Raw genomic sequence first — 17,528 nt, 5'->3', positions numbered from 1 at the left:
TAGGGGCATTCTCCCCTATAAAAGACCTGTCACCTGGGAGAAGGGGCTCTGGTGGATGGCTGCCGCCCATTACAGCAAATCCTTTCGCTGGGGCTGATGTGCTGGCTGTCCCTGACGAAGCAGGCAAGCAAAAACTCATCTCAAAATCCCAGGCTGGCTCCGTCTACCCACTACTCGCTCAAACCCCGACGGGAGGGGCTGGCTCTGCCCCGGCGGGCGCGCAGCGAGAGGGCGGCGTCTCCTCAAGCCACCCCCTCCTCCTACGCCCACCCACTTTGCCGCTCTTTAATAGCTTCCCCTAGCCAGAGGACAGCTGTCGGAGGAGAAAGCCGCTGGTGCCAGCCGTCGGAAGACGAGACCCTTCACGCCTGCCGTCGGGCCGGTTGGCTGCCTGCGCCATGGAGCGCCACCAGCAGCCTCTCGATTACCCGCTGGCGGCGGACCAGTACTACGAGTATGAGGAGGAGCCGTCGGGGGCCTGGAACGGCAGCTTCCTGGAGCTGCAGTGCGCCTGGGAAGAGGCCGAAACGGACTGGGAGGTCTCCTTCTCGCTGCTGCCCGTCCTCTACATGCTGGTCTTCGTTCTGGGCCTGTCGGGGAACGGCCTGGTGATCTTCACCGTGTGGCGCGGTCCGCCGGCGAAGCGGCGCTCGGCGGACACGTACATCGGCAACCTGGCGCTCGCCGACCTTGCTTTCGTGGTGACGCTGCCCCTCTGGGCCGCCTACACGGCGCTGCGCTTCCACTGGCCCTTCGGCTCTGCGCTGTGCAAGCTGAGCAGCTACCTGGTGCTGCTCAACATGTTCGCGTCTGCCTTCTGCCTGGGCTGCCTCAGCTTTGAGCGCTACCTGGCCATCGTGCACGCCCTGCCGCGCTCCGTCGGGCGGCCCGCCTCGACGCGCCCGCGCACCTCCACGCTGCTCTCGCTGGTCGCCGTCTGGCTGCTGGCCGGGCTCTTGGCGCTGCCCGCGCTCTTGCTGCGCAACACGCGTACGCGCCTTCCACCCCACCAGACCGACGGCAACGCCTCTGCCTCTGCTGCTGCAGCTACGGCTGCCGCTGCCGTCGAGTGCGACATGGATTTCAGCAGCGTGGCGTCCAGCCCGCGGGAAAAAGAATACTGGATGGCGGCGCTGAGCCTTTCCACGACGGCGCTGGGCTTCGTGCTGCCGCTGCTGCTCATGACACTCTGCTACTGCTGCATCGGCGCCACCGTCAGCCGCCACTTCCAGCAGCACGTGCGCAAGGAGGAGGGCCGCCAGCGCCGACGCCTGCTGCGCATCATCGTCACCCTGGTGGCCGTCTTCGCTGCCTGCTGGTTCCCTTTCCACCTGCTCAAGAACCTCTACGTGCTCTCCTGGGTGGGGGTGCTGCACCTGCCCTGCTGGTGTCTGGAACTCATCCCTCGCCTGCACCCCTACGCCACCTGCCTGGCTTACATCAACAGCTGCCTCAACCCTTTCCTCTACGCCTTCTTCGACAGCCGCTTCCGCGCCCAGTGTCTCCTCCTGCTCGGCCTGCGCCGGGCCCTGCGCGCCCAGGCCGGCTCCGTCTCCTCCACCCTCAGCGGGCAGACCCAGAAGTCTGAACTGCCCTCCTTGGGCACCAAGGTGTGAAGAAAGAGGCGAGGAGGAGAGCGAGGCAGCCGCTGAGACGGCTCCTCCGTGCTCTCCAGTCCCGTCTGATGGCGGCGGCAAGGGCGGCTTTCAGCTCCACGAGCCGGCAAGCGAGAAGCGCGCTTTTGGACGAGGCGCCTGCGCGCAACCTGGGACTTCCGACGGCCAGGCGCCCCTCTCCAGCGATAGCACTTGGGCATCGCGTCTTTCTCGGCCGACGGGCTGGGGCGATTCAGGACACTGCTATGTCACCCCTTCCCCGTCGCTTTCTCTCTCTCTCTCTCTCCCCCCCCCTTCTTCTAAGCCGGACACTGGCGCTTTGGTGCTATCTGAGTAGGTCGGACAGTTCTTCATCACCACCAAGACCTGAGAATTCCCCCGGATTGGGCAGGTCCCTCTGGCGGGTGACTCCCCTTCTGACCTTTGTAATCAATAAATACTTTTTGTTGTTGTTTCCTCAGGAAAAAACCCAACCTGGTTCTTTTTTTCCCTCCTTCTTGCCTAAAAACTTGCGCGTAGTGACTGAGAGTGACTGAGCTACGCTTGACAAGGAATGAGTGAGAGAGAGTTTGTCGGACCAAAAGAGATACTCTGGGCTGATGTACAGAGAAAGGTGCTGGTGGGAGGTCCTTAAAACATACACTCACACAGCAGCAACCCAAACCCATTTCAGGCTAAGTGAAAAGGAAATATTTCAATCCAGATAGTTTTGCGCCTTAGGGGATTTTTCAAACGAAAACCCTAATTTTCAAGCGTACGTAGTTTAAATCCACCGCGTGCTATGTATCCCTTTGATTACAGAGAGACTTCAAAATACTATTAATATTATTTGTTAAATTTGTATGTCGCCCTTGCGTACCAAAGATCCAGGGCAGTTCACAACATCAAAATGCAAAATACAAAATGAAACAAACCAAACAATTTAAAAACAAAGAAATGAGCTGGTCTCTTGGTCCTGTGTGCGCGCGTGCGTGTATGTATGTGTGTCTGTCTCCAAGAAAGCCCCTACCTCCCTGGCGATCCTGCTTTGGTCATCCGCATCTGATTAAAACTTTTTTTAAAAAACAAGGAAACTGGGAAGGTACGGGCTAGGGGCAGTGGAAAAACCCTCGAGGAATTTGAGCTCAGTTGATGTTGTGTACTGGACTGAGGGTCCGGAAAGGGCTGTAGCTTAGTGATGGAGCATCTGCTTTGCATGCACAAGGTTGCAGATCCTCAGTGGCACATTCCTGGATAGGGCTAGGACAGGGGTCTGCAACCTTTAAGACACAAAGAGCCACTTGGACCCGTTTCCAAAGGAAAAAACAACAACTGGGAGCCGCAAAACCATTGTGACATTTAAAACAAATATAATGCTGCATATATTGTTTCTTACCTTAATGCAATAATAATAAATAACGTATAGGAGCCAATGCAAAGTATAATTAGTAAAAACAACAAGAATAAGTTCTTACTTTTCTGCATTGACTCAGGGGCGTACCCAGGATCAAAACTGGGGGGGGGGGGCAAGCCATGGTCATTCAGGTTGTGACATTTCAGCACGGAAAGGCAAATGAAACCAAAATTTTAGGGAAATTATATATAATTATAGCAGTGCTTTATTACAGTAGTTATTACAATTATTTGCTTGGTTTTTTAAATTTTTTATTCTAGTTACATATCTTATACCAGGGGTGGCCAACTCCCAAGAAACTGTGATCTACTTTCAGCAGTGATCTACCCCCGTTTTTTGGGGTTCAGCTCAAAGTTGTTTTGGGGGGGTGGTGGGTGGGAGAGAGGGCTTCCCCCTCTAAGATAGGTTGGCAAGCGAACTAATAAAGAAAGAAAAAGGGGGGTGGGAATGGAAAAGTGGGGTGGAAAAATATAAATTGGGGGTGGGGTGGGGTGGGGAGGATATCTATTAAAAATATGTAGTAGTTTAAAATATAAAAATAAAGGGGGGAAATCTTTTTCTTTTTCCTTTTTTTGAAAACAAAAACAAAAGGGGAAGAGAAAAGAAAAAGGGGGGATAGAGGGAGAAAAGGGTAATAATAAAAATTCAAATAGAGTGGCTGCAGCAGCTGTGGGGGGTGTTTGTTTGTTTTTCGTTTGTTTGTTTGTTTTAAAAATGGGATTTCTCCCCTTGGATTAAAAAAGGGGGGGAGGAAGAAAAGGGGGGGTGGGAGAGCAAGGCAAAAAGCCAAAAAGCAAAAAACAGGTTTGAGGGGGGGGGGAATCGCGCCAGGCACTGCAGCGTGCCGGCCTCGGGGCTCCGGGCCCCCGAGCCGCCCTTGGGGCCATCGTTGAGCATGTACACCGCCCGCAGCGAGCGCTGGCGAAGCACCGGTTGGCGGAGGTTTCAGAAGCAGCCCGGACGTTTTCGCCGCCGCCGCCCCAAAGCAGCTCTACTTCATCCTGTCGGCGACCATCACCGCCCTCCCGTCATGGCGACGCCTGGCCCGCCTGCTCTGCCCTCCGCGCGGCCGCTTTGAAAAGGATTCCGCCCGACAGGGGCCGCTCAGAACAGGGGCCGCTCCAATCACCGCCACCACCTCCCGCTGCCTTTATTATCCCGACTCTTTTCTCTCTCTCTCTCTCTCTCTCTCTCTCTCTCTCTCTCTCTCGATAACTCGCAAAGCCCAGCTCCTTCTTCTCCCCGCCCTAACGCCACCCTCATTGGCACGTTCCCCTCAAACAGGAACAGGCATCCCGGTGGCTCATTGGCCGGACGAAGCGTCGCTCTCCCGTGCCTGCCTCCCGCCTTCATCCTCAGTGGCTACCTCGGCGGTAAGGCCCCGGCTCCGAGCCTATGCGCCAAGGCGGGCGATCTGTCCTGCCAATCGGCACGCCGAGGTGGTAAAAGCTCAGCCCTCCCCACACGCTTATTGGTGTGAAGAAGTCGCTTCCTCTCTCTGGGAGTGGTCAAGGTGGACATCAATCTTGGGTCTGTCCTCGGGAACCCCAAGAGGGCTGAGAAAGACCGCCCAGCTGTTCAACGTTGATGCGGATTATTCATGGTTTTTTTGGCCCTTTTTTGCCGATAACCATTTAATTATTATTGAAAGGGCATTGAAAGGGGGCATGCCGGAGCCGCGGGAGACCTGTCAGAGAGCCGCATGCGGCTCCGGAGCCGCAGGTTGCTGACCCCCGCCCTAGGCTCTGTGGTTTAGACCACAGCGCCACCCGCGTCCCTTGGATCCAGTGGTACCAGCTTCCAAAGCCTAATAGTCATTGACACTTCCAGCGGTCCCCTGCTACCTTGCACACATGCACACAAACGATAATCCCTCTGCCCCAAAGGGGGTGGCACTGCCCACTTTGGAATGACTGCTCTATGCTGGCTGCTTGCCCCTTATTTCTCCTGCCTCAGAGCTAGTTCCAAGGTCCTGATGGGCTGCTGTCACTCTTTATGCCAGTCTTCCTGCAAGCTAATGCCCTCCATATGTTTTGGACTACAACTCCCATCCACCCCGGCCGGCATGTTTATTGATCAGAGGTGGTGAGAATGGCAGTTGTCCAAAATGTATGGAGGGCTCCAGGTTGGGGAAGGCTGCTTAATGCCCACCTACTGGTGTCCAGTGCCTGGGAAAGGCTGTCACTCAACGGCAGAGAACATGTATTGTGCCCAGAAGGGTCCAAAGTGCTTCATTCAATCAACCACATTTGAAAGAGGGAGTTTGCAGACTCTGCCACTGGTCAAATCAAATCCAGAGATAGGGAACTTGTGGCCCTCCATCACCTGTTAGCATGCCCAGTGGTCAGAGATGATGTGAGCTGAAGCCCAGGAGCATCTGAAGAGCCACGGTTTAGTCACCTGATTTAAAGAAAAGCAAGCACACAATGTGGTGTAGTGGTTAGAGTGTTGGACTAGGACCTGGGAGACCAGGGGTCAAATCCCCACTCAGCTACAAAGTTCCCTGGTTGACCTTGGGTAGATCACCATCTCTCAGCCTAACCTACCTCACAGGGTTGTTGTGAGGATGAAATGCAGAGGAGGAGAGCCGTGCATGCCATCTTCAGCTCCTGGGAGGAAAAAAAGTGGCATATAAATGTAATAAATAAAAATTGGTGGGAAATCTTTTTCAGACCAAGAGGCACATTCCTTTCTAGGAAACAAGTGCCGTTGTGGAGAGGGGTGGAGACAGAGGCAAAAGTGGGTGGGGCATCAAATGTAAATTTTACCTTTGTTGGTAAAATGCTTTTCCCCACCCTGGTAAGCAAGAGGCATGATCAGACTTCAAGGAACCATTCCAGCCAGGCAAAAACACTAAAGGGTGTGAGGCAGGGCCAGTGAAAGGTGTGGCCTGGGCAGAATCCGAAGGGAAAATAGAGAGGCCTGGGGGGCCGATTTGGCCCCTGGACCAAAGGCTCCCCACCTTTGATTCTAGTGTGGATGGAGGGGGAACCTGGTGCTCTCTGGCTGTTGTTGGACAACAACTCCCATCAGCCCTAAGCATTGGCCATGCTGGCTGCTCGGAGTCCAATAGCATCTCTAGGACCATAAATGCCTCATCCCCAAGTTAGTAGATCTTTAATGAAAAGAATGTCACGGTTTCAGGTGTTCAGGGGTTGTTGTTTTTTGCTTTTCAAGGTTTGCAGCTCAGATCGTAAACAAATTTGGTTGTGTGAGAGGTGGAGAAATGCTAAGGGAAGGCAAGACTGCCTCCACACCCTTTTCAAAGCCTGCAAATTGAATGCAATCTGTTTTGTTAACAGCTCACCAATTGCTCCCCGAAAATCAGTCCAAAGCCTGCTGTCTCTGAGAAGGTGTGAAGGAGGGAGCCTCTTCCCCAGGGATTTGGGGGCCGTGTCACTTTCTTGTGTGAAAAGAAAGAGATTGGTTTCCCATGTCTTAGCCAATCTAGGGCTAAGAAAACTCTGGGAAGTGGAGGCAGGAGAGTCCCCCACCCAGACTAAGGAATGCACCATCCAAGATAGAACCAGGTAGGGATGGGGGAGGGAGAAGTTGGATTCAATTCACATTTAAAGCTGAATCTACCTAATCCACACTTTCCAGTCGTGGATGACTCTGGAGTTGCGGCACTAATCTTGCTTTACTGGCCAAGGGAGCCGGCGTTTGTCCGCAGACAGCTTCCACATCATGTGGCCAGCATGACTAAGCCGCTTCTGGTGAACCAGAGCAGCTCACGGAAATGTTGTTTACCTTCCCGCTGGAGCGGTACCTATTTATCTACTTGCACTGCGTGATTTCGAATTGCTAGGTGGGGAGGAGCAGGGACCGAGCAATGGGAGCTCAGTCACAGGGATTCAAGCCACCAACCTTCTGATCAGCAAGCCCTAGGCTCTGTAGTTTAACGCACATCGCATAGTTCAGTGCAGCAGCATCTGCCTTGCATGTAGAAGGTTGCAGGTTCAATTCTCCAGGTAGGGCTGGGAGGGACCCCCTGTCTGAAATCCTGGAGAGCCACTGCTGGTCAATGTAGGTAGTACATCTCAAAATATGTAACCTTCCAGCATTCCTATGCTGCAGTTTGCAGCATGCATGAAGAGCAAATATTTGGCCACAGGCAAATTTGGCTATCTAACAAAGGCCTTCCAAGTGGAAAGGGAAGTTTTCAAGGATGAAACCTGCATGGGACGGAATACGATTTGCTACAACTCTGCACAATCAAATAATCTGGCCTTAGCGTTCTTGTGACATTGTGAGGGATGCTGGGGGGGGGGGCACCTGGGGGGCTACTGATATAGAGAGCACCTTTCCCAAACCTACAGATGTTTTAGACGCCCACTGCAAACAGCTGTGTATGTGTGAAAGAGACCAGATTTGATGTGGCTGGTTCTCTTTCCCTTACACTGTGTTTGCAAGTGGTGGCCTGCAGCAAAGTGTTGCAGTATATACCCTCCCTCCTGCTTGCTGCGCTCCTGTTTCAAGGGGCTGATTGGAACAGTAGTCCAAAACACTTGGAGAGCACCAAGTTGGGGAAGGCTGATCTACCCTGTCTGTAATTACATAAAACCTGCATCATGTTTCCCCATCAGCTCCAAATCCTTCCTCCCTGCACTCCTGTGGGGAGGTGGGCAGGGGATGAAGACAAGCTTTCCCTTCCTCCTCTGCCTTATCTGTTTGCCCTCCCTGCCCTCTGTTTTCTTTACTCATTGAGGAGGCATAGGGGAGGATAATTCAAGTCACTGATCTTAGATTGTCACTCTCAAGCACCCCTCCAGTGCCTATTAACACCTTTGCTACCTAAGATCAGAGCATCACTTCCACACCCACCACTGCCCATTTGTCAGGTCCCCTCCCACTCCCCCCCCAAAGCAGCCCTCTGTCTCAGCTCTAACCAGTAACAATTTGTCTTTATTTGTATTGTTTTTGAATAGGCAGTACTGTATGTATTTTAACAGGGACACAGGTGGCGCTGTGGTCTCTAAACCACTGAGCCTCTTGAGCTTGCCGATCATCAGTGGTTCAAATCCATGTGACGGGGTTATCTCCCATTGCTCTGTCCCACTCTTGCAAACCTAGCAGTTTGAAAGCACCCCAGTGCAAGTAGAGAAATAGGTCCCACTGCGGCGGGAAGGTAAACCGCGTTTCCATGCGCTCTGGTTTCCGTCATGGTGTCCCATTGCACCAGAAGCGGTTTAGTCATGCTGGCCACATGACACAGAAAGCTGTCTGCAGACAAACACCAGCTCCCACGGCCTGAAAGCAAGATGAGTGTCTCAAACCATAGTTGCCTTTGACTGGACTTAACCATCCAAGGGTCCTTGACCTTTATGTATTTTCAGAGTGCAAACATGACGGACAGCAACCTTTGCCAACCTGGCGCCCTCCAGATGTTTTAGACTGTAACTTCCATCAGCCCCAGCATCGTATGGCTGCAATGGCTGGGGCTGATGGGAGTTGTATCAGGAGGGCACCAGGTAGGCAAAATCTGGCGTTGTTTCAAAGCAACTACACGTGTGCAGTGCTTAAAAAATTTTTTTTCAGGGTTACTCTCATTTTGACTAAAGAAAATCACAATTTTAGTTCAAATCGGGGGAAATAAATACAGTAAATGGACAAAAGTACAAATATTCACAAAATGTTTAGGAGTATGCGTACCCCTACACCCCCCTCCCCGAAAAAAGCACTGCATGTGTGTATGTGAAGCTACAGCCTATTGGGACCTCCGCTCAGAGGTGCCAGAAGATTCTTTTATGATTTTGCTACAGGCTAGCCCCCTTGAAGTTGTTACAAAGGAAGCCTCCCGTAACAAATCAAGTGATTGGTCCATCTACCTCAATATTGCCAACACTGACTGGCAGCAGATCTGTTTCAGGCAGGAGTCTTCCCCTCCCACCTCAGCCTTACCTGGAGATGCCCTTAGGGGTTGTACCTAAGGCCATCTGTCTGATGCTCTACCACTGAGCTTTGCCCAATACTTTGCAACTGCCAGTCAGAGAAGACAGCACTGGGTTGGATGGACCAGTCAGCTCCAGATGCTCTTGATCAAGGAACAAAGTGTGCATTTGCAAGCTTGCAGGAAGGAGGGGAAGTTTGGTGTCAACACTTTCACTCCTGCCAAAGGGAGCAAATGGGTTCCAAATGAGGGGAATTACAGTAGGGTAACAACTGGGGTGTGTGTGTGCTAAGGCCTGGTTAGAAGCAGGCTGAGAAGGGGAGTGTTGAAACTGGTGGGACAGCCAGGTCCCTCCAAACCCACAAAGGAGCTTTTGAGACTCGTTGGGGTGTAAGAGATTGTGGTAGATACGAGGCTCGGGGGGCGGCAACTTGCCCAATGTCCACAGGGAAACCTGTTTGGGTTTCAGACTGTGGGCAGGTAACATCCTGCACACTGAAAGCTAGCATGTCAGGGAAGACACCTTTCTTCCCCGGCATGCAACTTTTCTAAGTTAAGTGAAGGGATTTTTTGTGTTGGGAGGTGTAAATTCAGCAGTGGAGGCTGGTCCATTGTGGTGGATGGGATGCTGCCCCACCAGCTGTTCCCACCTGCCTGTCTGCTTGCGTACAACCAAATCATGGGCAGTGCTGCCACTGTATCCAGAGCCGTCTTAAGGGGATCTGCCGCCCTGGCGTGGCTATCCCTCCGGCGCCCCCGCCATGCCGCCTCTCCGCCGCCTCCCTCCCGCGCTTGCCGCCCCTTGGGAGGGGGGTGGCGCTGGAGCGGCGCGGGGCTCTGCGCGCCCTTCCAGCGCTTCCGGGATGGGAGGCGAGGGCGGCCGGCTCGCGCTCCCGCGCGCAGCTGGACAGCGCGGCGCGGCTGGGCAGCTCGCGCTGCATCGGGCGGGCGGGCGGCTGCGCGCGGAGCGCGAGCTGCCCGGCTGCGCCGCGCCATTCGGCTGCACGCGGGAGCGCGAGCCGGCTGCCCTCGCCTCCCGTCCCGGAAGCGCTGGAAGGGCGTGCAGAGCTCCTGTGCTCTGCTGGGCAGCCAGAGGGCGTGGCGTGGCCGGCCAGCTCCCTTGCCGGGAGTTAGAGGGCGCTGCCGGCAGGCGCTGCCAGCGGGGCTGGAGGGCGGAGGCGCCCTCCAGGCCATTGCGCCCTGGTGCGCCGCGCCACCAGCCCCAATGGATGAGACGGCTCTGACTGTATCCCATTCTGTCCTGTACCTGTCACATGCAGCACCTTTTCCTTTCTGCTGCATTCATCTTACTCCAAAAACGCCGTTTGTCTCACCGTCCCGACATCACGTTGAGAATTACGACATTATGGAACTAACTATACTGCACAACTAATGATGTTGCAATGGGATGTGGGTGGCACTGTGGGTTAAACCACAGAGCCTAGGGCTTGCTGATCAGGTCAGCGGTTCAAATCCCCGCACCTGGAAGAGCTCCCGTTGCTCAGTCCCTGCTCCTGCCAACCTAGCAGTTTGAAAGCACGTCAATGTGCAAGTAGATAAATAGGTACCGCTCCGGTGGGAAGATAAACGGCATTTCTGTGCGCTGCTCTGGTTTGCCAGAAGCAACTTAGTCATGCTGGCCACATGACCCGGAAGCTATACGACGGCTCCCTCGGCCAATAAAGCGAGATGAGCACCACAACCCCAGAGTCGTCCGCAAATGGACCTAACGGTCAGGGGTCCCTTTAATGTTGCAAAGCCACATTAAGATCGCTGTGCATTCCATTGGCCACCACAGACCTTTTTTTTTTTTGGTAAACATTTTAAAATTCATTCATACCTACATGATAGAAAACAAATGTTTATTGAGACATTCAAGCATTCCCTTGTATGTCATGAAGAGAGCTCTGAACAGGCCTCTGATGCTGCATCCCTGGGAACCCTGCCCTATGACACACCTGCATGCCTCTTGTCTCCTTTGAGCTGCATCTTCCCAAGGGAGCTGAGGTGGAACGCCAGAATTTAAAGGGGCTGCAACAAGGCGCCAGTGTCCAAAATGAAGTAGGAAATCTGGTTTGGGTAAGGGGGGGCTGCACAGCTCCATCCCCTCCTGGCATGGTTGAAAACATCAGCAGCTGAGGCTTTCTTGCCGGTGGAAGAAAAGCCCAGGGTCCCAGACAGCTGCAGAGCGGGGAGGAGGGGTCGGTAAGAAAACGGAATAAATCTTTGCTTATCTCTGCAAGGAACCTCAATGACACGGCCAGCCCAGATGTCTGGCAGGAGGCAGATACCTCCAGCTTCACTGGAGGTTGCTGTGGTGATGGGGGCAGCTTGGAGCAGAAAGCGGGGTGGTTGGTGGGGAGAATTACCTTCAGAAGAGGCTGCTGCTGCTGAGCTCAGGTTCTGAGGGACTTTGCCATTTGTGGACAATAAATGGCTTTATTTGCCCGTCTTATCAATAGGAGGTGGGGGGGGGGGCTATTTCATCAGTTCAAGGGCTGTTCTTAGCAGCTGCACCTCCTTGCCAGCACAGAGCAGCCACTGTATAATAGGGTAGTGATGTTGATAGGAGAGAGTGAGTGTGCATGTGTGTCTTGGCAGCAAGGCCCAGCTGGGGAAGCCTACAAAAGGGAATCAATCAACTAGAGATTGTGCATTTGTCTTTCAGCTTGCAGCGCTGGCAGTTGGGATGGTCTTTATAGGCAGATGCAGCTACCTACAGTCTCAGCTAATTGCATGGCTCCTCAGTTGCTCATACTCCCATCTGTACAAATAATAAAACTGGAGCAAGCGGCTGTAATTGGGTCCCATGTTTTCCTCCCTGCCCTTGGGCATTAAGTTCTGCTTGCAGGTGTCCTGCGGATGTCTGGGTGGCCACTGTGAGAAAACGATGCTGGACTAGAAGAGCCACTGGCCTGATCCGGCAGGCTCTTCTTCTTTCAGTGAAAGCAGTTTGCCATGCTTTATTGCACCTCTGATCTAAGTTCCCACTGGTTAAATCTCTCCAATATCACCCCTTTCTCATGACCAACCAAAGCAGGTGTGGGCAATGCCTGGCTGTCCAGAGGCTGCGGTTTGGCCATGCTTTCTGGGGGTGATGGGAGGCCAAAGGTTCCCCACACCTGCACTAAAGCCTTGTTTTGCAAATCCTTATTCTCATCCTTATCTTCTGGTTTGCTCTGATCCGTGATCTTTAACATGCTGCGAATGTAACTGCTGTACTTTTGTCGTTCCTGGGAAAATAAAATAATAAATAATAGAAGCACCGTTCAAGTGTTAGGTTAACACTGTTCCATACAGAAGGAAGGATTTATAGAGTAGGCATGAAGTAACATTTCTGATGGATCTGCATGAGGGCATTTTCAAGGGCTGAAGGATGGGATATGAATTTTGCAAAGTAAGTACTTCTATTTCCTTCACCCCCCTTTGACCCCATCAATGGCTTTCCCTACCTGGTTGCTGCAATAGGGGTGTGAAGGTACATATAGTGAGGGGGGGGGGGAAGTATTTGATTCCCTGCTAAATTTGCCCGTTTGCCCTGTGACGAAGAAATGAGCAGTCCATAATTTTAATGGTAGGTTTATTGTAGCTATGAGAGACAGAATAACAACAGGAAAACCCCCAGAAACCCAGAAGACAAAAGTCAGAGATCGATGTGCATTATAATGAGTGAAATAAGTATTTGATTCCTTTGTAAAAGATGACTTAGTACTTGGTGGCAAAACCCTTGTTGGCAATTACAGAGGTCAGACGTTTCTTGTAGGTGGCCACTAGGTTTGCACACATCTCAGGAGGTATTTTGTCCCACTCCTCTTTGCAGATCCTCTCCAAGTCAGTAAGATTTCGAGGCTGATGTGTAGCTGCTCGAACCTTCAGCTCCCTCCAGATTTCCGATGGGATTAAGGTCTGGAGACTTGCCAGGCCACTCCAGGACCTTAATGTGCTTCTTCTTGAGCCACTCCTTTGTTGTCTTGGCTGTGTGTTTTGGGTCATTGTCATGCTGGAATACCCATCCTCAACCCATTTTCAATGCACTGGCTGAGGGAAGGAAGTGCTCACCCAAATTTGACGATACATGATCCCGTCCATCGTCCCTTCGATGCGGTGAAGGTGTCCTGTCCCCTTAGCAGAAAAACACCTCCAAAGCATAATATGTCCCCCTCCATGTTTGATGGTGGGGATGGTGTTCTTGGGGTCATAGGCAGCATTCCTCCTCCTCCAAACACAGCCAGTTGAGTTGATGCCAAAGAGCTCGATTTTGGTCTCATCTGACCACAACACTTTCACCCAGTTCTCCTCTGGGTCATTCAGATGTGCATTGGCAAACTGCAGGCTGGCCTGTACATGTATTGTCTTGAGCAAGGGGACCTTGTGGCCTCTGCAAGATCTCAGTCCTTCACGGTGTAGCGTGTTACCATCTGTTTTCATGGTGACTAGTCCCAGCTGCCCTGAGATCACTGACAAGTTCCCCCCGTGTAGTTCTGGGCTGCTTCATCACTGTTCTCCTGATCATTGCAACTCCACGAGATGAGATCTTGCATGGAGCCCCAGACTGAGGGTGGTTGACAGTTTTTGTTTCTCTTCCATTTGTGAATTATTGCACCAACTGTTGTCACCTTCTCACCAAGCTGCTTGGCAATAGTCTTGTAGCCCAGTCCAGCCTTGTGCAGGTCTACAATCTTGTCCCTGACATCCTTGGACAGCTCTTTGGTCTTGGTCATGGTGGCTACTTTGGAATCTGCTGGATTGATTGCTTCTGTTGACAGGTGTTTTTTGTACAGGTACTGTACCGAGCTGGGATTACAGGTAACACCTCTCCCTTACAGCAGGTGCTTCTAATCTCAGCTCCTTACATACAGTGAAGATACCAGGTAGCCTGACATCTGGCTGCTTGATAGGGGGATCAAATACTTATTTCACTCATTATAATGTACATCAATCTCTGACTTTTGTCTTCTGGGTTTCTGGGGGTTTTCCTGTTGTTATTCTCTCTCTCACAGCTACAATAAACCTACCATTAAAATTATGGACTGGTCATTTCTTCATCAGAGGCAAATGGGCAAATTTAGTAGGGGATCAAATACTTCCCCCCCTCACTGTACGGGCTTTGCACCCCAGTCTGAGCGGGACCAACTGGGAGACTCCCACTGCAGGCATTGCAGCGGGTCATATTGTAAAGGACACCTGTCTAAAGCCTGCCTTTCTTCTCCATGTGTCATTCCTTTTGTCTGGTATGTATTAGATAGGAATCAAGTCTCCAGTCTGTTTCTTGAGCAGCTCTTTGCAATATTTGAGGGCCCAGGTGGAAGACAGTACAAGACATTCCCCACTTGTTGAAGCCTCTGATGAGTGTCCAGGGTGGAATGGGCCGGTAAACCTCTCTGCATCGCTTTTGAGGTCCATGAAAGGAGGTGAGACAGAAGTATATATAAACAAAATGACAAATTATAATCATGCCCATGACCCAGTGAATTAAAATATAACTATGTACCGAAATTCTGGCTAAGCATCACCACCTCACGATGCAAGTCATAGCTAGGCCCTGATATAACATCAGAAATAGTTTGCACTTAAAAAAAAAAAGATTTGTGGAACTAGTCCACAAGGGCACTATGACCATCTGACAGAACCCAGTTAGTTCTACCACAGCCTGATATTATCAGTCTGCGGTAACCAAGAACTGGGTCTTCATTGGTGGCTAAAGTGTGGCTGGAATGCCCTCCCTGCTGAAATACACCACCTCCATCCGTATTTGCATGTCACTGGCTCCTGAAGACGCATCTGTTTAGGGAAGCCTGCCCTTGCACTTCTGATATTATTTAATTGTAATGCTTTTAAAATTAAGGATGTTTTAATGCTGACAAAATGGTTATTGGGTATTTCAAATGTGCATGGATCTCAGAATTCATTTTATAGATAGCTCAGTTGGCTAGAGCGTGACTCTGATAAGACCAAGGTTGCAGGTTTGATCCCTGTATGGGACAGCTGTGTATTCCTGTACAGTGGTACCTTGGTTCTAGAATTTAATCCATTCTGAGAGTCTGTTTGACTCCCGAAACAGTTCAAAAACCAAGGTGCAGCTTCCAATTGGCTGCAGGAGCTTCCTGCACTCAATCAGAAGCCCTCTTGGACATTCGGCTTTCAAAAAATGTTCGCAAACCAGAACACTCACATCCAGGTTTGCGGCATTTGGGAGCCGATTTGTTCGGGAGCCAAGCCGTTCCGACTACCAAGGTACCACTGTATTGCAGGAGGTTGGAGTAAATGAACTTCAGAGTCCTGTCCAATGCTGATTCTTTGACAAAAACTGCTCAGAAGCCACCTGGCATTTAAGCAGTATACAGTGGTATCTCGGGTTAAGAACTTAATTCATTCTGGAGGTCCGTTCTTAACCTGAAACTGTTCTTAACCTGAGGTACCACTTTAGCTAATGGGGCCTCCTGCTGCCGCTGCGCCACCACGCGATTTCTGTTCTCATCCTGAAGCAAAGTTCTTAACCCGAGGTACTATTTCTGGGTTAGCGGAGTCTGTAACCTGAAGCGTCTGTAACCTGAAGCGTCTGTAACCTGAAGCATCTGTAACCCAAGGTACCACTGTATAAACTAATGAATAACGAGTAATTCTCTGCTGACGTGAACCTATGGGAGCTCCCTGTTCCTCCTTGGGAAAAAACAAAGCAGGAGTTGCTGTTTATCTTTTTTTCTGGAAAGACAGCTGTAGCACTGCATGATTTCATGTCTCCCTATCACTTTGCACACACAAGCTGTTTATTTCCTCTCCACTTCCCCAAGCCCACCTGCTTCAAGGCAAGCCAACCCTCAATCACTTCAAACATTTTCCTTATTTAGTATGGGGCACAGGTGAGGGTCTTGTTTTCGTCCACCTTAACAGCATGATTGAATCGGCTGCTCTGCAGGAAGCATCCGTCTGGAGGTTGAAGTCTCTCTGCATAGTTCTATAGAAAAAAAGGGGTGGGTGGAGGAGGGCCCACTTCCCTTCTCGGGGATGGCCCCTCTGGGAATGGCTGCAAAGTGTTGTCACTGTCTTAATCAAAACTGGGGAAGAGATTATTTTTTCCTAACCTTTCTTAGATGCTTGCAGCAGCTGCAAGGGTCAGCTCAGTTTAACACGCTAGTACACTTGCTGGGGAGTCCTCAGAGACAGAGCCTCTTTTCCTGTTTTTTTGGCTTGATATTGAAGTTTATTTTATTTTTTTCAAGAAAGAGAAATGGCAGAAAAAAGGGGAGAGTATATTTTGAGTCCCAAATTTTCCCTAAATTCTATTGAGCTCTGCTCTTATTGAGAGACTGCACAGTCAGCTGTGTTTAGACTGCAAAAGGCCTCCTTGTCCAGTTTTTTTTTAATGGGTTGGAACAGTAGCTTCTTAAAAAACACCACCACCCCAAACTATTGGAAATTGCCAAGTGCTGGAAGACATCATTCCAGCAACCCTTTCTGAGAGATCCATTTCACTGTGAGAATAACACACTGACCTGTGTGATCATTCAGCAACCCCATAAAATCTTTCTTGAAGTGATGCTGCAAATGCCAGCTTTATTAATGCAACTGTGCTCTAGCTAATGCTTTTGGTCTTATCTCTTCTTATAAAGGACAGAACTGGTTACATTCTTTTAAAGGACAGAGTAGTACCTGAGAGAACTGGTAATCTAGCAAAGCGCTTGGGTTTCAGACTCAACAATGTGGAAACAGCCGATTTGCAAGCGGGCCACTTGATGCAGGAGCAGCAGTTTCCCCAAGGACTTACCATATTTTTCGCTCCATAGGGCGCACCAAACCATAGGGCGCACCTAGTTTTTAGAGGAGGAAAACCAGGAAAAAATATTTTTCTGGTTTTCCTCCTCTAAAAGGCTGGGAGGGGGTGCGGAGGGATACTGCTGGTTCTTCCCCGCCAACCCCATAGCAAAAACAAGCCTGCTTTGGCAAATGGGGTTGGCGGGGAGCAACCAGCAGCATCCCTCCACTGCTGCCCCCCACCTCCGATGCGTTCAGGAGTGACAGAGTGAAAGAAAGAGGGAGAAGGAAGGAAGGAAGGAAGGAAGGGGTGAGAGAAAGAGAGAGAGAGAGAGGGAGGGAGGGAAGGAAGGAAGGAAGGAAGGAAGGAAGGAAGGAAGGAAGGAAGGGGTGAGAGTGAAAGAAAGAGAGACAAGGAAAGAAGGAGAGGAAGAAAGAGGAAAAGAAGGAGGGAGGGAGGGAGGGAGGGAAGAGAGAGAGTGAAGGAAGGGAGGAAGGGGTGAGAGGGAAAGAGAGGGGAAGGAAGAGAGAGAAGGAAGGAAGGAAGGGGTGGTGTGAGAGAGAGAAGGGAGGGAGAGAGAGAGAGAGAAAGGGGGGGAGGAAGACTGCTCTTGCGAGAGGAGGCGGTAGGATGAGCACCCCGAAAGGAGCGCTTTCGGGGCACTGATCCCGTCACCACCTCTCACAGGAGCAACCACGCCTCCCTTCTCCCTGTGGGGCGAGCGGAGGGAAAGTGGCCCAGACGGAGCCCTCCCTCGCCGCTCGCCCCAAAGCAGCGGGGCTGGGCAGGAGCTAAGTGGCTGCTGCCCAGCCCAACTGCTCGCGGCGGCGGAGGGGTGCGGAGAAGTCCGATTTCGGGCTGCTCGCCCCTCCCCTG

General features: G+C 51.5%; 1 protein-coding gene across 1 annotated transcript; it reads left to right on the top strand.

The window, feature by feature from the left end:
- The first annotated feature begins 313 nt into the window (after positions 1-313).
- Positions 314-2,087, top strand: LOC117038913 (apelin receptor-like). Its single transcript, XM_033135890.1, has one exon. The coding sequence runs from the start codon at positions 399-401 to the stop codon at positions 1,614-1,616; it is 1,218 nt and encodes a 405-aa protein (XP_032991781.1). The 5' UTR covers positions 314-398; the 3' UTR covers positions 1,617-2,087.
- Positions 2,088-17,528: the final 15,441 nt, after the last annotated feature.

This window comes from Lacerta agilis, chromosome 17 (assembly GCF_009819535.1).
Source record: "Lacerta agilis isolate rLacAgi1 chromosome 17, rLacAgi1.pri, whole genome shotgun sequence".
Classification (NCBI taxonomy): Eukaryota; Metazoa; Chordata; class Lepidosauria; order Squamata; family Lacertidae; genus Lacerta; species Lacerta agilis.
The sequence above is the reverse complement of the archived record's forward strand: the minus strand, read 5'-3'. Positions and strand labels throughout refer to the sequence as shown.